The following is a 22,706-nucleotide window of genomic DNA, read 5'->3' as shown; positions in this document are numbered from 1 at the left end:
TCTCTCTCTCTCTCTCTCTCTGTAAAATGGATCCAGTGTATAAATCATGATAAAAGAAGAGAAAAAGGTAATGGAATAAACAAATGAATAATTAGACCAATGGATCAAAATCTGCGACACCCAATATGAACATGTTCCTCTGAAACCTACATTTATGACAACGAGATAGAAAGTAGGGCCTCGTTCCTTCTCAAAACGTCCACAAACAGCGCCTACATTGCTACAATCCTAGAATTCAATTGAGAAAAAAGTTGTAGGAAGATGCATCGAGCGGGTGAATTAGGTATGTGAGAACCAACGCCACCAGCATCAACACGTACGCAACGCCCTGGTCTATGGAGGTCCCTGATTTCACACAAAAATGTCCACAATCAGCTTCAGATTCGAAAACTATTATGTTCCTACCCGAATTGAAAGAAAGATCTAGATTCTTCGGTATCAATAAAAAAGGAGGAATGTAGTTACCATCGCTAGCGGGAGCGGGAGCGGGAGCAGGGACCGAAGAGTGGGCGTCAACGAGTGGCGATAGAATGAAGAGGATGAGAGTGAAGAAGGTGAAGAGGCCGGAGAAAGCCCTAGAAGTAGAATTAGAGGACGCCATGGATGGTCTCCCTCTCGGAACAACCAAATCTCTGGAAGCTCGGATCAAATGATGAAGAAGAACGAAGAAAGAGAAGGAGAAGAGTAGTGGGGCGGAGGATTATGTGGTGATTTGCTTTTTATAGATAAATTAGAGAACAAACCGGCAAAACCCGCTGTGGGCTCCACAATTTCTTTTTTTCCTTTTTTTTTTTTTTTTTTTTTTTTTTTTAATTCCTTGTGAAACTAAAATTAAGCTCCCTACTTTTTTTTTTTAAACTGTTAAGAGACTTAGTTCTAGATAACTATTTTATTTTTTCAAAATAAGAAAATCAAAATTTTAAAATCTTCTTCATGTGGTTTTTAAAAAAACTAATTTCATATTTATTTATTTACCAAAAAAATTTGGGAAAAAAACACTCCTATATTGGGATATTTAATTATGATGTGTGATATTCTTTTTGTTGAATTTTTGGAATTAGTTTTGATTGAAAATATTTAATTACAAGGTGGGCCCAAACTGACAGTCTGTACACTTAGTTGGCACCCATTCATTAGTTGATTGGGTCCCATCAGTTAAGCTGTCAACGGCTAACATTGAACCTACAATTTTACTCAAGTTTTAAAAAAAAAAACTTTAAGAGTAGGATGCTTATAAACATGTTGAGTCCCTTAATGCTAATGTTCATAATAAGGACTAATTTGTTACGAAGTTTAGAGACTAAATGGTTAAAAATCAAAATCCAAGAATCATAACTGAAATGGTTCTTCCACTACTAGTTTAGGTGCGAGGCTTAAACACTCTTTACAAACCCACTCAATCATAAATCTCAAAAGCCACTTAGAGATCCTCCCACCATCACATCCATTCAATATGCAATTTGAAAATAATGGTCCACAAAACAAAGTATGTGTTTCAATCACGGATGTAGACTGGTCTTCCTCCAGCCAATCCTGCATTTTGAATAGATTTTATATGAAGATATGTTCTATTACACTGAAGAAAACAACAAAATAACCTAAAGCCAAACAGTCCCTTTAACCCCACAGCCAGGCATCATCTGTCAGTATTATCATTTACGGGTTCTATAATAATAAAATAAAACAGGTCGAAATTCAAATTTCAAATTTCAAATTTCGAACTAATCTATTGACAAATAGATCAATTTTCGAGTGGCGTAAAGAAATATTATCAATCAATGGAGGATTGGGAATAGGTAATACCTGGCATTCACTCTAATTGAACGTTTTAGGTGTTGGAACAGAGCCGGTGATCTGCAAGTGACAATGGAATAATCCTCAAACACTTAACTCAGATTCTCAATCAAACATGGGGTCTGTAGAATAAGGCACACAATCCCACCACGTGCAATGTTTAAGTAAGAAGGCCTACCACATGTGAATGGTAGGATGAACAATGCTGTTCTCAACTATGATGCCACAACCCTCACTCTTCATCACACAAACGGTCCCAAAACATAAAAACAAAAGAAGACACCTCACTGACGCAAATGGAAGACCTAAATGGATTGCGCATGGATCAGAATAGTGGGAGACTCAACCCTACGTTAACGAAGAAATACAGAGAGAATCTGTATTTTCAGATTGTATATTTACTCAATAAAAGTAAAAGATGAAAATCACACGGTTACAACCTCCATTAACATGACCTGCAATCAGGAAATTCAAGCAGTCAATCATCTAGCGGAGTATAAAGAAAAGCTCTCGCAAATAAACGGGCTTGTCACCAAGGCGAACATTGAAGCGACAGCATAATACAAAAACTAAAATTATTTGTCTTTTTGTGTGTGCGTGTATGAGTACATATATGTGCAAGTGTAGGTTCATTAGGGCATAGGGATTGGAAGGAAGCGAATTCCCATATGGAATTTAAAGTAGATTTTCTTCCATTTGTTTAAGTTCAAGAAGACCAGCTAGCATTTTGTCACCTTATAAATTTGCCCCAAAGTATTATAAAAAAATATTTTGCAGTCCAGATAATGCTTGAGGATGCCAGTAATCATATCAGACCACTAAGGTTAAATACGCATGGAACTAAATTAGAAGATAAGAATCCTCTGTTGCAACAAAAATAAACTACATCTCACCTTATTTGCCTTGTCAGACGGCCAAACTTGGGTCTGCTGTCCCGGATGCATTTCCTTCTCCTGTAAGAACCTGGTCGGGATCCTGCTTCATAAAAGCACATATAAGTGAGGTCTTACACTGTGTAGGAAATGCAGTTCAAAGATATACGGGTACTGACCTCCATTCCCCATTTGATATAATCTGGAGACTCGCAAGCCTTATATTCATCAACCAAACTCTCAATTATATCCCTTGATTCATCAAACTCGGAGAGATCATTGTCCTGACCAATTGTAATTGTTCACTTCGATTTTAGACTTTGACCAATTGAACAATTCATGAGGAAGGTACAAATACACTACACTAATTATGCTCTGTACAACACGGCTTGTCTTAACTAGTACATGATTAACAAAAGTTCGTGACAACATTTATTCCTGACACGATATGTTAGACTAGATAGGGCCAATGAATAAACAAATAAATCTTCAATTGGAGCAGAAAATATTGGAACCGAAATCTTACAGCAAACATTGGGAATTTCCGATAGTTGTCAAGAAAGGCTTGCTTCTTTCTCAGCTTCTCATACTGGCTCAAACACTTGCTGAAAAGGTGCCGGATGCTGGTATGGCTAGCTAACATAAGACCACTGACCTGATAATTATTTCATCTAGTGAGCATTTAGAAATGAAACAGATGACATGAGATTGAAATTGAGCAATAAAGAAAAGCGCCAAGATATTAAATTAATGGCAGACTGAGAGGAGATTAGAAAGGGATCAGAAGAATCTTACCCTATGGGCAGTTTGAACATATGGTGATTTCCGTGAGAGTGCAACCTAAAACAATCCAGCATATATGTTCTTATGAATCTACGAAGAAAGTTAAATACGAAAACTGGAATATGAAAATAGGTTGATTTTACAGTTGAAAGAAACCTGAATGCTGGCAGGGCCCCACTCAATAAAATTCACAAGCTTTCTTTCACGTATTCTCTGCAAACTTTCATGAACCTGTAGCATAATGGAAACATCAAACTGCATCCATCGCAAACTTGCAGTAAACCAATTGTTATTCCTTTTCTTTTTTCAGGCGTTTTAATCATCAGTACCTGTGTAGGGTCCACTTCTCCCTGTATGATATTCAATATGGATATGTATTTCGCTTGACTAGCTTCTTTTGTTCGAGCATATGAGGAGACCATAATATTTTTTGTCTGTAAACGGGCATAATGTCATAATGTAAGATGAAAGGCACAAATTGGTTTTTTACTTAAAAATAAAATCAACCAAAAACTCTTGCCTGCAGAAGTCTTCTCATGACATCAAGGACAGTGGTTTTCCTTATCACATTAGCCTGCAAGGAAGATGCACAACTTTGATTATCCACTGCTAGAAACTTTCTTACAGGTAAATCATGCCAAATGATAAATCGACAGAAATAAAAGTTGTTACACAAAAATTTGACATATACAACAATGAGACAATAAAAGATGTGTCACACAATTCTGTGCAAAGAAACCCAACTGTAACCAAGTAAAAGCATCCAACAAAACCACTGATGATGCTCAAAGAAGTTTGGTTAAGATAAAACTGTATACTATAAGTAACTTAAAAGCACAAAGAAAAATACCTGGCGCTCAACAGTGAGTGGTGTGTATCCTGTCATTAGAAAATGGCATCTTGGTGTTGGAATTAGGGAGGCCAGGAGTCCAACCAAATCATTGTTCATATATCCTGGGTATCTCAAAGTGGTTGTGCTAGCTGACATTACTGTAGACACTAAAGAGTTTGTTTGTGCAAAGGTTGGATTTGATAGATGAAGGCGTTCTACAGCTATTCTATTCAGGGCAGTATTATCAAGAACAACAACACAATCAGCATTGAGTGTCAGTCGCTTTAGAGTCAAAAGTGAGTTGTAAGGCTGGACCACAACATCACTTGTTTCCATCTGATTAGGAAAAACACTGTACGTCTGAACCAGTTTTTTGCTGTAGCGATCATTCAGAGTCTCCAGGAGATATGAACCCATGCCTGCATTATATCAAGTGATAAAACTCGATCACATATTCACACAACTTTGGAATTGTACATGAAATAATTAGACCCCCTAAAATTGAGAACTAGACCTCCTCTTTCTTTTCTTTTTTTTTTTTTTCTTTTCTTTTTTTTTTTTTTCCCTTCAAATTTATCTGCAAATCAGTCACCGTCAATTATCTAAATTCTAAAGAATCAATAACTGACAGAAACCAAAATTAGGATTCTTCTGTGCTTCAAATCCTGAATCAACTTGGACAGTTTCTTAACTTAAAAAATACATGCGAACACATAGTACAAAAATATGACTGGATCTTACCTAAATGCAATGCCTTCCCATTATCATTTTCCCAGTATAGAAATGAAACTAACAAAAGGAAATTGGGAAAGGTTAGTAGGAAGAGCAGAAGATACCTGATCCTGTGCCTCCAGCAATTGAGTGGCATAGAACAAAACCCTCAAGGCTATCACTTCCATCTGCTTCTCTGTCAATCATATCCATGATATCCTCTTCAACGCCCTTTCCCTGATAGTGTCTTCAAATCAATGTCAGTAAGATGCCACATGGATAGCATAGAATTCTAAGCATGGCATGCTAACTTTGTTGTGAACAAATTTTAGATCATAGAAGGAATATCAGTGTGTTTCTCTAATGAGAATTTTGAAACTAAAAGGAAAAATATATAGGAAAAAAGAAAACCTGATCATATCCACTAGCCCAGATATTTCCAGCACCACCTCCATGATCTGAAACAAAGATGTTCTCATGGTTGTAGAGATTACGATATTCACTATTTTGAATACCATTGATGACCCTGGGCTCGAGATCAATAAGTAAAGCCCTTGGTATGTAGTGCTGATCATCAGCTTGATAGAAGAATACATCTTTCCGGTCACCTCCCTGCATATCATAAAATATGTTTACATCCTTCCACTGAGATCAAATGGGAGGCTCAGTTCACTGTCACCCAGTCAGTACTAATATACGTAATTCATAAACCCTCTGCGATGTGATAAGAGCTGGAAACTGTTTAAATTGAGAGCACATATTACTGGAAAAAAAAACATTTTAAGCAAACTCTGAGGTGCAGGTAAAACTGGAGCAAAACCATTCATGTTGAAAGCTATATAGCAGAACTAAAATGAAAACCAGAAATCTGATCCAAAGTTATGAAAGTTGCAACATTCGATGCGCCAGAAACTAGACACATCTCTTTCACCGACGCCCTAGTGACCAAGTGCTGTCAACAACCCCCTCGAGTAAGCTGATTTCCCCAAATCACTCAAAAGAAGCCAGCATAGTCCAAACCGGAGGAAATTGCACATGAATCCCCCAATCACCATGTATCTCGCTTGTTAAAACCCTTATTAGGCCATCCCCCACTTATCTTCTAAAGTATTTGAACGAACAAATTCAAAAAGAGCGGTAACATGTTTATATATTATCATACAGCCTACACTGTCCATTTCCTCATCTCTCCCCCAAGTTTCCCAGTAACCAAGCACACTGACACTCGTACAGACATCCACATGCATAATAAATTACACATAAACTAATTGAAAGAAAAATACAACAATATATGAAGAAGAGAAGCAAAGCAGGGACCTGAGTAGCAAAATCTTCAAGAATTCCGTCTTTGCTGATTCCATGCTCGAGGCAGAGCTGCTTCCAGAACTCCATTCCGATCTGGTTCCCACATTGTCCAACTTGCAGAGTGATGATCTCTCTCGGCATATTCCTCCGGAAACTAGGGCTAAGCAGTAGAAAGGGAAGGACAACAAAGGAAAGTGGAAAAATGAAGAATCTGAGTGTGGCGCGGAAGCCTTTTTAAACGGGAGGAAGAAAGAGAGGGAAAGGGAAGGACTGAGAAAGTGAATGTGATGGAAATTTTGGTTTTCTATTTGGAGTAAAAATGAGAGCGGAAGCTAAAAGCTCTTGTGTCTGACCGCGCACAACTCCGGCTGAAAGAGACCGATGCTAACTTACGCCGCTATAAACTTGGACTTACTAAAGTAATTGGGCTTACTAAAGCAATTGGGCTTACTAAAGCAATTGGGCTTACTAAAGTAATTGGGCTTCCTGCCCACTTTAACTGTAGATGGGCCATCAATGTAAGCCTGACTTTTACTAGGCCCTCCTTGAAAATCCGACTTTTACTGGGCCTCCTTGAAAGCCTGAATTTTGAATCTCTAATTGTAAACTTTTTTAATACCAAATTTTTAGAAATTATATAATATTTTTAAAAAAAATTCAAATGTTATATCGAAAAAGGTGAAAATTTACGAATTTCACAGCAATAGAGAATGAAATAAGTGGTGGGGATGGGGACAGAGTAAGCTTCCCTGTCCCCACCCTGTGGGCATCTCTATTCATTTGTTTCCCTATGAATCTTACTTTTGAGATCGAGGTAATGTTCCCATGATAGTCGGTCACCTATTCTTTTTTTAAGAAAATAGTGAATTAGTACTTTTCCAACCGTGATTGAAACATAAAACAGAACCCATTAATATTGTAAATTGATACATTTATTAAAGTTTGAAGTTAGAAAATTTATTGTTGAAAGGTTGAATGTGTGTATATATATATATATATATATGAAGGAATGTAATTTTGATGATTCTTGGGAAGTAACGGAAAATGATTTAAAAAGGGAAGAAAGAAAAGAGAGCCTAAAATGCACTATTATAAGATAAGAGGCGGTGCAATGGCAAATTCCAAACTACGGCCATCGATATTCGCGGCAGAACTCCCCCCCTACCACCATTCTTCAACCTTTACCAATTCTTAAACCAATTTTCCAACATCAATCTTAACCTTCCTTCTCTTCCCTCCCAATAACCCATTTCTGTTCCCTTTCTCACATCCATTCATCCACACCCTTTCAACAAACAAATCATATTCTGGTCCAACAATCTTTCCCCTCCCTCTCACTTTGAACAATTTCGAGCTCCACTGCGTTTCCCTTATGTTGATCGCTCCATTCCCACACTCCCTTCATCTGAGATTGATCCACACGGACGATTGATTTCCCCTCAAAAATTATAATCGCCATATATTGTTGGGTTCCGAAATGGAGCAATTCCGGCAGCTTGGAGAGGCCTTGGGAAGTGTGAAGGCACTCATGCTATTCAAAGATAGCGTTCGTATAAACCAGAGGCAGTGCTGTTTGTTGCTCGATGTTTTGGGCTTTGCTTACGATTCAGTGGCGGAGGAGATGAAACAAAATCTCCGTTTCGAAGAGAAGCACACAAGATGGAAGGTTTTGGAGCAGCCATTGAGAGACCTAAACAGGGTATTCAAAGAAGCAGAAGGGTATATTAGGCAGTGTCTGGAGGTAAAGGATAGGTGGGCAAAAGCCATTATACTATACCAGAACACCGACTGCATCGAATTCCATATTCACAATTTGTTGTACAGCATTGCGGTGGTGGTTGAAGCCATTGAAACAGCAGGGGAGAATTCTGGGTGTGATCAAGATGAGATGCTGAAGAAGAGGCTAATCAACTCCATCAAATACAGGAGAGAACACAAGGACTTGAAGACTTTCAAGTGGAAATTTGGGAAACAATACCTGATTACTCGAGATTTCTGCAATCGGGTCGACGCGGTCTGGAACGAAGATAGATGGGTTCTACTCAACAAGATGAGGGAGATGAAATTCTCAGCTGCATCCAAGTATGAACAACGACTAACGGATCATCTTCTGAAGAACATAGACGGGTCGGAGTCGTTGAATGGGAAGCTATTGCCAAGCTCAATGCTAGTAGGATCAAGGGACTACCAGGTGAGGAGAAGATTAGGGGGTGGGAGTAAATACAAAGACATTCTCTGGTTAGGGGAAAGTTTTGCTATGAGGCACTTTTTTGGGGAAATAGAAACCTTACTTCCAGAGATATCCATGCTGTTATCTCTTTCTCATCCGAACATCACGAGATTTCTTTGTGGGTTTACTGATGAGGAAAAGAAGGAGTGTTTCTTGATTATGGAGCTTATGAGTAGAGATTTGTCGAGCTACATAAAGGAGATTTGTGGGAGTCGTAAGAGATTTCCATTTCCCCTTCCTGTAGCTCTTGATTTGATGCTGCAGATTGCAAGAGGAATGGAATATCTGCACTCAAAGAAGATCTACCATGGGGATTTAAATCCTTGTAACATTCTGGTTAAGCCAAGAGCCTGTTCTACGGATGGCTATGTGCATGCTCAGGTCTCAGGGTTTGGGCTTCCTGTTGTTGAGTTTAAGAAATCTTCTAATCAGAATGAATCCCGGCCGTTCATATGGTATGCTCCGGAAGTTTTGGAAGAACAGGGTCAATCGGGAAGTGCCGAGAGTTCCAAGTATACTGAGAAGTCTGATGTGTATAGCTTTGCCATGGTTTGTTTTGAACTTCTGACAGGGAAAGTCCCTTTTGAGGATAGCCATCTTCAAGGAGACAAAATGAGCCGAAACATTAGAGCAGGGGAGAGGCCACTTTTTCCACATAGTATGCCAAAATATGTGACCAACTTGACAAAGAGATGCTGGCATACCGACCCGAATCAAAGGCCGAGCTTCCCGTCCATCTGTAGGATTCTTCGGTATATTAAGCGCTTTGTTGCGATGAATCCTGATTATAATAGCCAGACAGATCCCGCTACCCCAATAGTAGATTACTGTGACATTGAGTCGGGTTTATTGAGGAATTTGCCATCTTGCGGAATAAGTGATGCCTCATCAGCCATTACAGATATCCCATTTCAGATGTTTGTTTACAGAATCGTTGAGAAAGAGAAAGACGGTACCAGCATTAAAGATACCTCAGAATCAGGAAGCAGCGATGGCTCCGATGAAACAACAACATCAATAGATGAACCTCTCCCGACACCGATACCCGTTATAAAAAGATTACAAGCTTCGCGTGAAGGAACGAACAGAAGGCCTTCATTGACTAAGAACAATTCTGATACTAGACTGAACAAGCTAGCAGGTTCTTTTCGTTAATTGCCATTGCGTACTATGTTCTTGAAATATCAGTAGTAATTTCTGGTTCAAAAGTTATAAATACTGAAGCTAAAATTAATTGAACACTGCACTTAGAATTAACAGATAAAAATGACCAAACAATGAACAGTTGTGCAAGAATGGAGGAAGTACCACTCTCTTAATCTTCAATTCAGAAGATCGATCTTCCTCGATTCACCTGCACGAACTATTTAGGCTGGCATTTGAACATGTACCTGCTTCTCGAACTGTAATATGTGAAGATGGTTAAAATGCTCTTATGTTCTATGAAATTAGTACTGATAGATGGTTAAAATGCTCTTATGTTCTAAATCTAACTTCATGCTGACTCCATTACACAGGAAGAGGTACACCAAAAGAACAATTTTCAAGGCCTCCGCAAAATAGACCTCGTGGGCGTACTATACGAATGAATTCTGAAAGCAAGCTTATAGTATTGAGTCCAAAGGTTAGAAGATCATCCGGCCATGCCTCAGATTCTGAGCTACCCTAAAAACCAAGGAAGAAGTATTGATGTAGCTGACGACCTCAGTGATTTAAGGCATTGCTCGTAAATGTCCCTGATGATGATGATGGCCTGTCTGAACTATGGGCTTCACAGACAAGTTCTTTTTCTTCCCTTGGTGGGTGGGTGGGTGGAAAAGGACACATGGAGAGCTGTGTTTCGAAGATGAGAATGATCCAACATATTTTGTAAAGTAGGGGTAATCGGCCTTAGCAAAGAGCAGTTGATCAATCAGAGAAAGTGGGGAAAAAATTGCTAGAGGATTTGTCACTGTCTGTCAAATGGTATAGTTCTTTCAAAGTTTTGCCGTCCATCTTAAAATTCTAACTGCAGCTAATGAACACCTGAATGAAAGCAAAGCAAACACTGCAAGTTGTGAAGAGGTTCCCTACCTGCCCTGCCATAACCGAGAGTTCTGCAAACCACAACAGAAGATCATGAAGCTGTTTACAGACGAAAATGGTTTCGGAAATGGAAGGCGGACGGCTCAACAATACATGAAAAAGGAAACGATGTATGAAGTGTATTAAATTTGTATTAGAATCAGAATTCATATGAGATGTACTGCTTTGATGCCTGATTTAACATTTAACTAGATCAACATTCAGCAATAACACAGCACGCACGGTAGATAATTACTCATAACCATGAACTGGAGTAAATCTAAACAATGAGCTGCAAAACTGTTTGCAAATCTGCAAATTAACTTCTAACAAATGAATATTCGGCTCCTAGAACTCCAACAACAACGTAACATACCTTTGATAAAACACAAGGTTCTAAACTCTTTCCACATCAAGTTGAGTTCATTTTTCCCAGCTGACATGAGGAGTTGGAAAGGCTATTTGGTCAATGCAAGAACAGGTTTCGGGTTGAAAAGACCCCTTCTCATATGCTTCCAGCTTCAATGAGTTCCTCAAGCGTAAATGAGAAGCATGATCCAGAACATGGTTTAAAGATGAGTAATAAAGTTCATCAATTTGCCCCATGCCCTCTGAGAGAAACTTGGATATATTCATGCAGATGGATGGTCCACCCCAACAACTTGAGCAAATTTACGACCCAAATCAGCCTTCGGATCTACCTTAAACCATCGATGACAGGCACTTCTAAGCAAGTTCAACAGCTTCCAATCTCCGCACTTTCTAGTCAGGAGTACAACCATCTTAAACTGGCCTCCTGAGAACATATATAGATTCTCCTACTAATTGAAATTTATGATTTCCTCTAATTGTGATTCAGCAAACTGATGCTTGTTTTCACATAGTTTATTCAAGAGACAACTGAGAGTGCCTTCTTCTAGTTTATAACCTACTCTAAACATTGAGCCTATGACCAATAAAGAATCATCTAATCTACCTATTTGAGTGAGACTCTGAACCAACTTATCAAAAGTTTGCTTTTGAGGCTTGAGATTGCTCTTCAACATAGTCATCAACCACTCCACCCCCTCTACCGCACATCCTTGCTCACATAATCCATTAATGATGTGATCGCGAGTGCACACCATTGGCTGAAGACCTCTATTATGCATGTCATTCCACATTTTCTTTGCTTCTTGCACATCACCCACTTGACAAAGCTTTTGAATGAGATGAGTATAAGAGGAAGTTGAAGGCTGCAACCCCTTCTCTAGCAGCTCCTTGAATAGGTCTCTGCATTGCAGTATCTTCCCCTCTCTGCAAAATCCTTGAATCAGGGTATTGTATGTTACAACATCGCAAACTACGTCCTTGCAAGGCATTTCTCGAAAGAAGTTGTACGCTTCGTCTGTCCTTCCATGTAGACACAAACCTGCAATCACTGTGTTGCAGCTCAGAGTGGTTTCTTTATAACCTCTATCATGCATTTCCTTATATAGCTTCAAGGCCTCATCCAAATTACCAATCTTACAAAATCCATAAATCAATGTGTTGTACGTATATTCATTTGGAAGAAATCCCTTATCAACCATCTCAAACCACAGCTTTCTAGCATCTCCAAGCCAGCTCATCTTACAAAGGCCATGAATCATTGTTGTATACATGACCATATCAGGGGCATAACCCCGATCCTTGAGGCCGTTAAAAACCTGAAATGCCTGCAGCTGCCTGTGTTTCTTGCAGAGCCCGTTAATGATTTCCTGATAGGTAAAAATATCGGGATTACGGTTCTTAGCTATCATTGTGTGAAGAAGCTCTGATACTCTGTCATAATTCTTCTTCTCACAGAACACCGAAATCAATTTGTTGAAAGCATCATTAGAAGGGGCTAATCCATCTTCTAAAGCCTGTCTTAGAAGCTCATAAGCTTTTGAAACGTTGTTATCACTACAAAGCGCTTGGATAAGATACCCCACAGTCTCAATCCCCACATCCGCTTGCACGCCAGTTTCCATCATCTCTGCATACAGTTTCCAAATAAGATCAGTCCTCCCGAACTTAAGACAACTCTGGAAAGCAAAGTTCCATGTCTCAATGGATGGACGATATCCAGCCTCTTTTAACACATCAAATACATTAACAGCTTCCTCAACCAATCCACCCTCGCAAACACATCGAATGTAATTCTCCAAAGAAGCAGGCTCCGGACTAAAACCGAAAGAATGAAGAAAAGATTTAGCGGGAACACAAGCCTTGGCCTCCAAAAGGGCATCAAAAAGCGTGTTACAGCTGACTGGATGGGGCAAGAACTCAGACTGAGAACTCAGCCAAAGAAAAAACCTCAACGAAAGCAAAGCATTGTTTAACTGCTTCAATAGCTCGCGAAAAAAAGAAGGGTCGTGGAAATTGAAAGAAGGGTAATCAGAGAGCAGAGTCTGCTCCCATTTGGGTTTGCTCCTGATGACCTTACAAACCTCTTTAGATATCTCAGTGACGTCTTGGCTGTGAGTAGGGTTCAACAATTTCTCACTCAGATTAATCTCTTCACACCCATCTTTGCCTCCATTCATTTCCACCGAGAGATTCCGGATGTGGATCCCAAGGTTTTTCACAAGTCGTGAGTTTTGGCGAATGGAGATCATTAGAGATGTAATATTCGCCATAACCCACCGCTCCTCTGATTCTCGTAGGAAGAATTTCCGCTTCTCCGCAGATATTATGCTGATAATAACCTAATTAAAGATAAATCTAGGAAACGGCGCCAATCTATAGACTCAGAAGAACAATAACAAATGAAAGAAGCTCGTCCAAGATATTATTCGGATTACAACAATCCACACAATTGAATCGAAGAAAAACAAGATGAATTTAAGCAAACCTGAGATCGGCTGGCGGAGCGGGCAGTGAAAGGAGAACGATGAGGCGAAAAGGAAAACGATGGAAGAAGGCGGGAGTGGCAAAGACGGAGAATCGTTTATATCCAATGTTGCTTTTAGGATATTATTACAAGTAAACAATTTTCAAAAAAAAAAAATTGATATCCCAAAATTATCCTTTTAGCCCCCGGTTTGAAACCATGAATTTAGAACCATTTCAAAATCAATTTTGATTTAGCAATTGATTTAAAATTACAACAACAAAAAAAAAAAAAAAAAAAAAAAAAAAAAAAAAAAAAAAAAAAAAAATCCCATTAATCTGTGTTAGCTTCCAGTCTGAGAAAATGATTTGATCTTCCTATTTGTCAATGATTCGTTTCATTGGTGTTTGTAGCGTGTTTAGAATAATTTTTTTTAAGATTTATTTTTTATTTTTTTTTTGTATGAAATCAATTTTTCTATAAACCTTTGAAAATTTAGAGAAAGTTTAACCTAGTTTGCTGAATAAATTTAGATGGTATGATATTAATAAGAAAAATTGGCTTGCATCATGCCTATTCTAACTAAAAGTTGTCGCTCATTCAGTTTACAAACTCGGTAAAGTGGCTTAACTTCTTCCATTCACCTCGATCAAGCTACGTCGTTCCTTCTTCTCTCACTTTGTTTGGATAGCTTTGATATCTGTAAAAATTCCAAATCATTGAAGAGGAATAGGATACAGTATCTTTGGAACTCAATTGTACAACCTATAGAACAGATGTTGCAGGCTCGACTAATAGTATCTCTTTGGGCAAAAGTAGTTGCCCAACATCGACCTTAATAACTTGATACTTGTCTATGAAAGTATGACATAACCAACACTGCAGAAAATACAACTAATGATAATAATCAAACCAAAGGAGGTTAAAATACACAGTATTTGAACTAGAAATTTCATGAAAGTAGAGAAAAAGTAGTTTACAATAGGCAGAAGGAAGAGACCAAGAATATAAACCACTTCTAAAGAAGAGTTCAGCTAGCTCGCCTATGACCACTAGCTCGAGCAAACTTATTATCTTAAGTATCACTCGTTCCAAATAAAAAGTCGATTCTCATGAGAGCACGAGTGAAAAAGTAGCACGAAAACTGAATACTAGATTCAATAAAAGCTCAGCTCTCCTGAACTAACGGAGGCATTCAAATGTGCTTATTCTATCGTCAAAACATTTATTGACATAGCATAAGAAGATAAGCTTATGCTAGCACGAGTTTGTAGAAAGATATTTAAAATCAGGGAAGCAAATTACAAACACACCCAATACTGCCTTAAACTAGTTCTTGGAGAGATGATAATCAAAACAACCTAGTTTACCATCGCCCCTTGTCTACAAAAATAGCAGACCGTTCAACCGTTCAACAAATGTAAGTTAGTGCCCAATAATCAGTCTGAGATTCTAATCTCGACTCCCAAAACGTCCTTCACCATTTCGTACGACACAAATGCGATGGCGATCGACGGGACAACCTGAACAAGGCAGCAGGCAACAGAATCAGAAAATAGCCTTGTTTTAGGGAATACTGTTAAAGTCATCATTAATCAACTTGTAATAATTGAAATCGTCAAATTTGAGCCAGGAACGGTCTAAAACAAACAAAATACAACCCCAAAATTTCAAAAGAATGGGCCATGAGGGGATGCAATTTTTCAATGCTTCTAATCTAAATGGGATATGAACAGGCAGCATTTATAATAAACATCAACAACAATCTTAAAAATTCTGATAGAACAAAATCAAAGTTATCCATTGAACACAGATGCCTAAGCTTCCTACATTTTCTCAATGTCTCAGAGTGTGAGGTCAAACAACAATCATGTGGAACACCAGAGATTAAGCTGTCCCAGCACCCGGGGTTTTTTTTTTTTTTTCTCCCAAAAAAATGAAATAAAAATTGACAGCAAAAACTACTTTCAAAGAAATCAACACACGACCATGGTACTAGTAATTGAAGTAGCTTCAAAATAGAGGTTAGGGTATCACACAGTATTTATACAGAGTTTTAAAAACCATTTTCCATACGATGCACCGAGACCTCATCGATCCCCGAAACTTTGCATACGGAATCGCTCATTCTCCCACCAAATTCAGAATTAGATATCAATCAGTCAACTTCATCATATTAATATAAACAAGCAGAGACAGAGTAAGAGCATGCCTAACCTTCACTGAGTTGGGAACCAAACCCTTGTACAATGCCCTAAAGCCTTCATAACGAACTGTTTTTCTAAAAGCATCGATCATGCCAGTGTATTCAAGGGCTGCCTTACTTCTTCCATCACCAGTGACTACAGATGCAGCATTATTCCAGCCCACCATCTGCATTCTTCTACGAATGACATCAAGAGGATAGGCAATAGTTTGACCTACAGTTCCAGCAGCAGCTCCACATGCTAGGCGTGTTGTCACACTAAGCTCTGAATCTTCAACAAGTCCGAACGGTCTCTTTTTAATTAACCAATCTTTAAGTGATTCATACACGGCAAAGTTAAGTCCCACGTATGGAATCTGCAAAATGAAATGTGCTACTTAAACTTCATGCACGAAGTATAAAAACCATGTATCTTCTAGTACCTAATTGTAAACCTTCATGCACGAAGTAGTAGGTGAATAATTGGATAAATAAAACTTGAAGTAATTGCTCATTAGTAAAAGCATTTGGAATGAAGGTTTACAACACAGAAGCACAGACATGATGATGGATTATTTTCTGAAGTCAAGGACATGGAAATGGTAGTATATTAAAAATATATATATATACCTTTTTACATTTCAATTATTCTCACGCTGAAAATTTATTATACTTCTGATTATAATAAACACATAACACTTCAAGAGACAAAAGAAACCAGTACCCTACTTATAATATACTTGTTGCATTTGCAATATCACTTATTTTTTCCCCTTCACTTTTGAGTGCAATTTGCTTCACTCAATTGAACCTACTAAGCATTGCCAGTATCAAAGTAAGGAAGAACCTCATGATCGCACCTTAAAAATACTTATAATGGCAGCACATTGCAAAAGATAAATAAAATGAACTTACAACTCCGATGACAGAAGGAAGCCAGCCCTTGTACAAGGCCCTTGGACCTTCTTCCCGAAGCACCGTTGAAAGAGCATGGAATATTCCTCTGTACTGGTAAGGAGACTTATCTGTCTGAAAACAAATTCAGGGCGAATGAAGGAAATTTCAGTTTGATGAAAAGAATATCAAGATGAAACAAAATATAAAGTTGTGAAGCCATAGCTAGGATTATAAATAATCGGCATTGAATAAGAACTTGAAAAGGGCAAGGAATTGAGAATGAGTACCTGCACGGTTAATCTGCCTCGCACCATGTCCATAGGGTAAGTTGCTGACATGGCAATAATTCCAGCACAAGCTCCAGCACCAAGACGTAGAAGAGGAGTGAGTTGAGCATCTTCTGCAAAAATAAAACAAAAAGGCTTAGATTGAGATTTGTGCAGGATGAGGAGGGGAGGGAGCAGCAACTCTTGTGATCTTTCATAATTATAATATAACAAAAGTGATAAAGGGAGGCCAAAATGAACTTACGGTTACCAGTCTGTTCCCTGTAAGCGTACAGTATTCCCCTGTCAATAGAAAAGAACAAAAATCAGCAATTTAGCAAATACTAAAGAGAAAATTAAGGGATTTAAGGGGTGTATTCAAAACGTATCAAATGTTCCCTAATTGGCACACTAGTAAGATTACCAATAAGTATGAACTGTTTTTCAAATCAATATCATATTTTTGTCATCTTCCCCCGTTCAGCAATTAGATTTTTCTAGTAACTCTATTCCTAAATGACGCACTGTGTTGAAAGATCCTTAGTACTCTATTGGATCAATCTCTACTAAAAACTTCAACCAACAATCCTATTTGTCAGAAGAAACCTAGTACTGATATCCGGTGATCAATTACTACACTTCCTGGGTTCCTAATAACAAAAGGTAATTTCTACCACGCATTTCCAAGATAAGACAACAGCCAACTTGTCTCACCACGAGGTCATGTCAGTGCAATCAACAAATCAGTAAATTTAACAATGTCAATCATAAAAATTCAGCATCCTCCAACATGTTGATCAAATTTAACTTAAAACACTAAAGCCAATCATTTCTGAAGGCAAAATTGAAGTTGATCACATTACAGAACATTGACTTAAAGCTTACCGAGAAGCTTGTTCATAGCTGAAGAATTTTACTGCTGAATTTGGTACTATACGAGCACAATTAGTACCATTGCCTTTGAATAGTCCTCGAAAGCCCTCAGTTCTCCAAATGTATTTCAAGCCTTGTATTGTTCCATTATATTTTATGCTATGAGGATTCTGGACCTGTTTTGTAGAAGCAGCTAAATAAGACGTTGAAGCTATGCATATCCTACTTTGTGGCCATGCTCATAAACCTCGTGAGTAGTGCGTACGCTAACAAAATGATCAATTGATCAGTTGCAGAAAATTAATGAATAGAGCAGACGAACCTGTAATAATATCTTCAATCGCTCCAAAGGGGCAACAGCAGTTCGAGAGCTGAAAAAGATACAAAAACGTTTCAGAATATGGGTTCACGGAAAAGTAAACTCAGATGAGAAATTCTTAAAAACTGGTAACTTCGAAGACTACAAAGAAGCGACAAAGTCAAATTATAGAAAAACCTATACGATGCACGCATTGAACATTTAACAACCTTCTTTCTCAGGTCAAAAGTAATGGCATGCCATAAAGTTCAATGATCGGTCTGATTTACGAATTCCAAGCTTGGACGGTGTAAATTTATTTTTTTAAAATCTTTTCTCCCACATTTTCTACTCTAAAACGAACAACCAAATCAACAAGCACAAAAAATGCTCGACCGACAAGCTATAACTTAATCATACGTCCTATAATTTTAAGAGGCAGCCAAAAGGACGTAAAAAAACCTGTAATCATTCAAAGCCAAATTTATATCGATACAAGTCGTAGTTTACAGGGGGGAAATGGAACTCACACTCCGCCGGCGACTCCACCAGCAACAAGAGATTTGAAGATGCTAAGCATGGCATAACTGGGTGCTTTGACGCCTTCTCTCGCAAGCTTCGCCTCCTCTGCCAGGTTTACGATGGTAGAAACAGCCGATTCGCTTCGTTTGACGTCCTCCGAAGCCATAAAATAAATCAGCGATGCTGAAAACGAAGGCAAGGCTCACCGAAACACTAAGTCGCCGCAACTGGAAGCCTGATCTCAGCCTCCGGACAAAGATCCCGGTGAATATCAGAGAGGAAGGTTTTTGCGTCTCTCTCTTTCGCCAGTGTCAGTCGGGGAGAGGGAAGGGTGGCGTTGCGGCTGCTGCTGTTGCGAAGTCATGAACTTTTTTGAGACCTCGAAACAACGACCGTTAACTAACGCCGTTTATTTGCTGTTGATTAACGGCGTCTATGGTCGTTCGGTTTGTTTTGGATTAAGATGAATTTTCAGCCACTAGATTTACTCCTGTAAATAGCGAAATCGGTGTGCTCGTCATAACGAAGATGACACGTGGCATTTTGAGGGATATTCTGGTGTGGGAAGGAACATCGTATCGTCAACATCTCACCCAATAGATTCCACCGTCAGTGTAAGAAAATCAGATTCTATATTTCGATTTTCCAATTTAAAAACCGTATAATAGAAGAAATTAGTGGACGTTTTTACGCTTAATTAACCATTTTTTGAATTTAAATTTAAATACCATTTTAGTTGAAAACTTTTATTCAATGGATAAATTAATACACTTTTACCTTTTTTATTTTTATTTTATATATTTTAAAACATTTATTTTGTCGCAATTTTTAATTTTATACATTATTAAAATTTTATATTAATTTATATTAATTTAAAAAATAATAATAATAATTCTTCTCGATGGATATAGATATATAAGATGATAATATGATAATTAATATTTTATTCATTAATTTATGTTAGAACTTACACTCAATTGTCGTTTATAAAATTTACAGAGAAAATAAAACAAGTTACCAATTTAAATGGCCAATAATATTTTGACTTTTTATGGTAACTTATTAAATTGATAAATTTTCTTATTTGTAGAATGTCTAATACTTATGAACAGACATTTTCTTTAATCATTTAAGTAGTCATGTGTTTGGATAATTGGTGATTATATTTTTATACTTTTTTTAGTATTATTATTATTATTAATTAGATGTTTGTATTTAGATTGAAAATTCAAATTGGGGTGTAATTACATATGAACACTAACCTTATATGGTATTATGTTCAACAAACTCGGATGCTTAAGACTAATGTTGATGTGATTTTTAATTACTAAAAAAAGAAGACGTAGAGAGTTGGATTACTTCTACATAATTTAGTGATATGTGAGATTTTTCATTTAACGTTTTTTTATCTTCTCTTCTCCTCGAGGATTTTAATTTAGAATTTTTATGAGACTTATATTAAAAGAATTTTATTAATCTCTATTGTGTTTAAAAAATTAAATGAAATACAATACTATAAAGAAAAATTAAATGTTTTGAATATAATTGACTTGTTTATTAAATTTGGATCATAAAAATGGCTAAAGGGGTTGTTCCTTTAGTCGCTATCTCCCCTGGTTGATGCCTTCCATTTTCCAAATAAAGTAGGAGGGAGTAGCCGTTCAAGGCGCGAAGGGTCGACAGTGCACAACACATCATAATTTATTATTATTTTTAATTCGCATGGCCCCCTTCAAAATAATAATAAACCTAATTAATGTATAAAATTTTGAGTTTAATTTATATTTGGTTTTACGATCTCTTCAATTTTGATTTTGTTCTCGTGATTTAATATTTTATATTTGTACTCCAGCCTTTACTATAACTATTTTTTTTTTTTACTTTAATTTCAATTAATTAAAATAAAATAATTGTGATGAGATTTTAAATTTTAGTTTTAATGACATGATAAATTAATGTAATTGTTTTAATAATTTTTAAGCAATTATTAGATGTTAATACTAATGATCGAATAAGAATATATTGTAATATTTGAAATATAGAGAATATTTAAAAATAAAAGGCAAAAATGTAACATTTTGATATCGAAGGATTTAAAATAAATAAAAGTCAAGTTATATATATATCTATCTATATATTAGCGTTTTAACTTATAAGTTAGTTCCGACCATATATCCCTAATGTATTTAATTTTTTTTTTTTAAGTTAAGTGATCTTATGGATGGTAATGTATAAAATTATATAGACAATTTAAAGTTTTTTCACGAACCTCTTTTATGAGGATACAAATGTCACAAGCCAACAAAGAATTTGTTATCCTATCTCTGATCTCGAAGTGTGTATATATATATCGATAAAATATATCTATTTAAATTAAACTTTAAAAAAATGTTAAATTTTATTATCAAAAATAAAAAATTCATAATCAAATTAAGATTATTGGGTACATATGGCCAACTCATTAATGATAATATTAAAAAATTAAAGATATTTCATTTTATGATAAAAAAAATCACTAAACTCAGTTATTTATATATAACAAACTTGAAATTCACAGGAGGATTGGACAAAAGGTAATTTAATGTCCAAAATTACCAATTCAACTCTGGAACTCCCCGTTGACCAGTCAATGTCGGAAGGAGTCCTAAGCATGTAAAGAAATGAACGAAACAGAGCAGATGGCATCCTTGTTCTTCCCTCAGATGGCATCCTTCCAATTCCACGCTCTTCTTCTATTTCTCCTTTGTTTCTCACTCATCGCCGTCTCCACCGCCACCGGCCTCCGTGGTCTGGAGGTCGGAGTTGATTTGGACCTAAACAGCCTTCTCGACGCCTGCAACTCTGCCAATTACCAGACCATCAACATAGGTTTCCTCGTTTCAATTGGCAACGCCCAAACTCCCGAGATCAATTTAACCGCCTACTGCAATCCAACCACCGGCGACGGCTGCACTAAATTCAGCCAACAAATCAAGTCTTGTCAAGCCTTGGGCATCAAAATTATGCTCTCCATCGGGGGCGGAGACGGTAAATACAATCTGAACAATTTCACCGAGGCCACGAACTTCTCCACCTACCTATGGGACAATTTCCTCGGCGGCCAATCAAATTCCCGTCCATTGAACGACGCCGTATTCGACGGCGTCGACATTACCAACGATAGAAGCTCCTGGGACAATTGGAGCAAACTCGGCGAAGAGCTGGGGAAATTATACGAAAAACAGGGGAGGAAATTTTACTTGTCCGCCGCTCCGCAATGTTCGTCTCTGGATTCGAGTGCTCATTCGATTCCACAACCAGGGATTTTCGACTATATTTCAGTCCAATTCTACGGGGATAATCTGGTTTGCCAGTACCTCAATGACCGGCTGGATGGGTTCTGGAAAAGTTGGAACATGTGGAAGACATTTCGTGCAGGCAAGGTGTTTGTGAAAATGCTAGCGGCTCCAATGGCGGAAGGGGTGGGATATATACGCCCCGATGTGTTCAGAACTGAAGTCTTGCCGGAGCTTCAACAGAGTTCGAACTTTGGCGGCGTGATTTTGTCATCTGAAGATCTTAAAGAAGGGTATAGTTCGGAGATTAACCCAAAAGTGTGTGGATCAGTTGGGGCGGAGTCGCAATCGGCGAATGAAATGGCGGTGTTTCCCATGGGCAATAGCTATGGTGGTCAACGAGGGTTTAGAAGTTGCAGAGGATCTTGCGTGATTATCTAGAAACTAGAAAAAGTCTCATACCAATCGGCAAATTAAATAGCCTTTCCTAAAACAATAATTCATCTCTAAACTTTACCTGTAACTATTTAAATTTTACCGCATAACGAAATAATGTAAATAATCTCATCCATTTACATAATTGTTAATTCTTTTTTTACTTTCCATTTATTTTTTCGCGGGAGTTGGGTTCACTTGTTTTTCTCCAACTTTATATATATTAAAAATATTCATTTAAAAAAAAATTAATGGACAATTAACCTAGTAATAAATTAAATAATATTTTATAAATAAAAATATAACCCGAAGATATAATTTCTAAAAACTCAAATATCAACACTACAATATTATTTTTTTCACTGTACATATAAATAAGTGAGGCGTTTCGACCTCGTTTAGTTAACAAAGAATTCAAGAAGAAGAAATCAATAAATTATTATCGTTGAGGCTTCCTCCCTATGCCTCTTTTGGCCTCGAGCTGCTAGTACAATCCACTTTTGAGTAGAGGTTGATAGTACATTCTCA

At 37.4% G+C, this 22,706-nt stretch overlaps 6 protein-coding genes and 1 long non-coding RNA gene across 13 annotated transcripts; 2 read left to right on the top strand and 5 right to left on the bottom strand.

Moving 5' to 3' along the window:
• Positions 1-68: 68 nt before the first annotated feature.
• Positions 69-702, bottom strand: LOC111791597 (arabinogalactan protein 41). Its single transcript, XM_023672989.2, has 2 exons — positions 466-702; positions 69-345 (listed from the first exon to the last, which is right to left on the bottom strand). The coding sequence occupies exons 1-2, from the start codon at positions 599-601 to the stop codon at positions 236-238; spliced, it is 246 nt and encodes an 81-aa protein (XP_023528757.1). The 5' UTR covers positions 602-702; the 3' UTR covers positions 69-235.
• A 606-nt stretch (positions 703-1,308) lies between these two features.
• On the bottom strand, positions 1,309-6,617 carry LOC111791151 (tubulin gamma-2 chain). Of its 5 annotated transcripts, none has more exons than XM_023672385.2 (15): positions 6,310-6,617; positions 5,404-5,604; positions 5,118-5,229; positions 4,300-4,700; positions 3,970-4,023; positions 3,779-3,883; positions 3,606-3,680; positions 3,462-3,506; positions 3,193-3,321; positions 2,846-2,950; positions 2,688-2,769; positions 2,235-2,249; positions 1,973-2,142; positions 1,804-1,854; positions 1,309-1,533 (listed from the first exon to the last, which is right to left on the bottom strand). In XM_023672385.2, the coding sequence occupies exons 1-11, from the start codon at positions 6,436-6,438 to the stop codon at positions 2,701-2,703; spliced, it is 1,425 nt and encodes a 474-aa protein (XP_023528153.1). In that variant the 5' UTR covers positions 6,439-6,617; the 3' UTR covers positions 1,309-1,533; positions 1,804-1,854; positions 1,973-2,142; positions 2,235-2,249; positions 2,688-2,700. The 5 variants fall into 5 exon arrangements, with proteins under 5 accessions (XP_023528153.1, XP_023528154.1, XP_023528155.1 ...); XM_023672386.2 differs by having other exon boundaries at positions 1,973-2,099; XM_023672387.2 differs by lacking the exon at positions 1,973-2,142.
• Positions 6,618-7,207: 590 nt separating this feature from the next.
• LOC147793334 (uncharacterized) lies at positions 7,208-8,416 on the bottom strand. Of its 2 annotated transcripts, none has more exons than XR_015420379.1 (3): positions 8,276-8,416; positions 8,075-8,188; positions 7,208-7,987 (listed from the first exon to the last, which is right to left on the bottom strand). It is a non-coding gene; the product is annotated as an uncharacterized LOC147793334 (long non-coding RNA). The 2 variants fall into 2 exon arrangements; XR_015420380.1 differs by having other exon boundaries at positions 8,075-8,200; positions 8,276-8,414.
• LOC111790720 (uncharacterized) lies at positions 7,775-10,196 on the top strand. Its single transcript, XM_023671745.2, has 2 exons — positions 7,775-9,668; positions 10,045-10,196. Exons 1-2 carry the CDS (start codon positions 7,775-7,777, stop codon positions 10,194-10,196), a joined length of 2,046 nt encoding a protein of 681 aa, XP_023527513.1.
• On the bottom strand, positions 10,079-13,628 carry LOC111790721 (Tetratricopeptide repeat (TPR)-like superfamily protein). Of its 2 annotated transcripts, XM_023671746.2 has the most exons (3): positions 13,449-13,628; positions 10,968-13,291; positions 10,079-10,623 (listed from the first exon to the last, which is right to left on the bottom strand). In XM_023671746.2, the coding sequence occupies exon 2, from the start codon at positions 13,231-13,233 to the stop codon at positions 11,413-11,415; it is 1,821 nt and encodes a 606-aa protein (XP_023527514.2). In that variant the 5' UTR covers positions 13,234-13,291; positions 13,449-13,628; the 3' UTR covers positions 10,079-10,623; positions 10,968-11,412. The 2 variants fall into 2 exon arrangements, with proteins under 2 accessions (XP_023527514.2, XP_086978566.1); XM_087122440.1 differs by having other exon boundaries at positions 10,968-13,627.
• Positions 13,629-14,560: 932 nt separating this feature from the next.
• LOC111791270 (mitochondrial adenine nucleotide transporter ADNT1) lies at positions 14,561-18,826 on the bottom strand. The gene is made up of 8 exons (XM_023672546.2): positions 18,477-18,826; positions 17,971-18,019; positions 17,661-17,824; positions 17,041-17,078; positions 16,797-16,909; positions 16,528-16,641; positions 15,645-15,989; positions 14,561-14,950 (listed from the first exon to the last, which is right to left on the bottom strand). Exons 1-8 carry the CDS (start codon positions 18,632-18,634, stop codon positions 14,867-14,869), a joined length of 1,065 nt encoding a protein of 354 aa, XP_023528314.1. The 5' UTR covers positions 18,635-18,826; the 3' UTR covers positions 14,561-14,866.
• A 2,115-nt stretch (positions 18,827-20,941) lies between these two features.
• On the top strand, positions 20,942-22,307 carry LOC111791353 (hevamine-A). Its single transcript, XM_023672647.2, has one exon. It carries the CDS (start codon positions 21,129-21,131, stop codon positions 22,182-22,184), a length of 1,056 nt encoding a protein of 351 aa, XP_023528415.2. The 5' UTR covers positions 20,942-21,128; the 3' UTR covers positions 22,185-22,307.
• The last annotated feature ends 399 nt before the right edge of the window (positions 22,308-22,706 follow it).

The sequence above is a fragment of the Cucurbita pepo genome, chromosome 3 (genome assembly GCF_057944985.1).
Source record: "Cucurbita pepo subsp. pepo isolate OVF chromosome 3, ASM5794498v1, whole genome shotgun sequence".
Lineage (NCBI taxonomy): Eukaryota > Viridiplantae > Streptophyta > Magnoliopsida > Cucurbitales > Cucurbitaceae > Cucurbita > Cucurbita pepo.
The sequence above is the reverse complement of the archived record's forward strand: the minus strand, read 5'-3'. Positions and strand labels throughout refer to the sequence as shown.

What these genes read in the sequence shown, in the direction of transcription:
- LOC111790720 (XM_023671745.2), top strand. Translation starts at nt 7,775, where the DNA reads ATGGAGCAATTCCGGCAGCTTGGAGAGGCCTTGGGAAGTGTGAAGGCA. An exon ending in TAGACTGAACAAGCTAGCAG is followed by an intron (nt 9,669 to 10,044) that starts GTTCTTTTCGTT and finishes TCCATTACACAG; the next exon opens with GAAGAGGTACACCAAAAGAA.
- LOC111791597 (XM_023672989.2), bottom strand. Translation starts at nt 601, where the DNA reads ATGGCGTCCTCTAATTCTACTTCTAGGGCTTTCTCCGGCCTCTTCACC. An exon ending in TCCCGCTCCCGCTAGCGATG is followed by an intron (nt 346 to 465) that starts GTAACTACATTC and finishes GTGTGAAATCAG; the next exon opens with GGACCTCCATAGACCAGGGC.
- LOC111791151 (XM_023672385.2), bottom strand. Translation starts at nt 6,438, where the DNA reads ATGCCGAGAGAGATCATCACTCTGCAAGTTGGACAATGTGGGAACCAG. An exon ending in CACTCACTGTTGAGCGCCAG is followed by an intron (nt 4,024 to 4,299) that starts GTATTTTTCTTT and finishes TCTTCCTTGCAG; the next exon opens with GCTAATGTGATAAGGAAAAC. An exon ending in GGAAATTCCCAATGTTTGCT is followed by an intron (nt 2,951 to 3,192) that starts GTAAGATTTCGG and finishes ACAATTGGTCAG; the next exon opens with GACAATGATCTCTCCGAGTT.
- LOC111790721 (XM_023671746.2), bottom strand. Translation starts at nt 13,233, where the DNA reads ATGGCGAATATTACATCTCTAATGATCTCCATTCGCCAAAACTCACGA.
- LOC111791353 (XM_023672647.2), top strand. Translation starts at nt 21,129, where the DNA reads ATGAACGAAACAGAGCAGATGGCATCCTTGTTCTTCCCTCAGATGGCA.
- LOC111791270 (XM_023672546.2), bottom strand. Translation starts at nt 18,634, where the DNA reads ATGGCTTCGGAGGACGTCAAACGAAGCGAATCGGCTGTTTCTACCATC. An exon ending in CAGGGAACAGACTGGTAACC is followed by an intron (nt 16,910 to 17,040) that starts GTAAGTTCATTT and finishes TTATTTTTGCAG; the next exon opens with AAGATGCTCAACTCACTCCT. An exon ending in GAGGCAGATTAACCGTGCAG is followed by an intron (nt 16,642 to 16,796) that starts GTACTCATTCTC and finishes ATTTGTTTTCAG; the next exon opens with ACAGATAAGTCTCCTTACCA.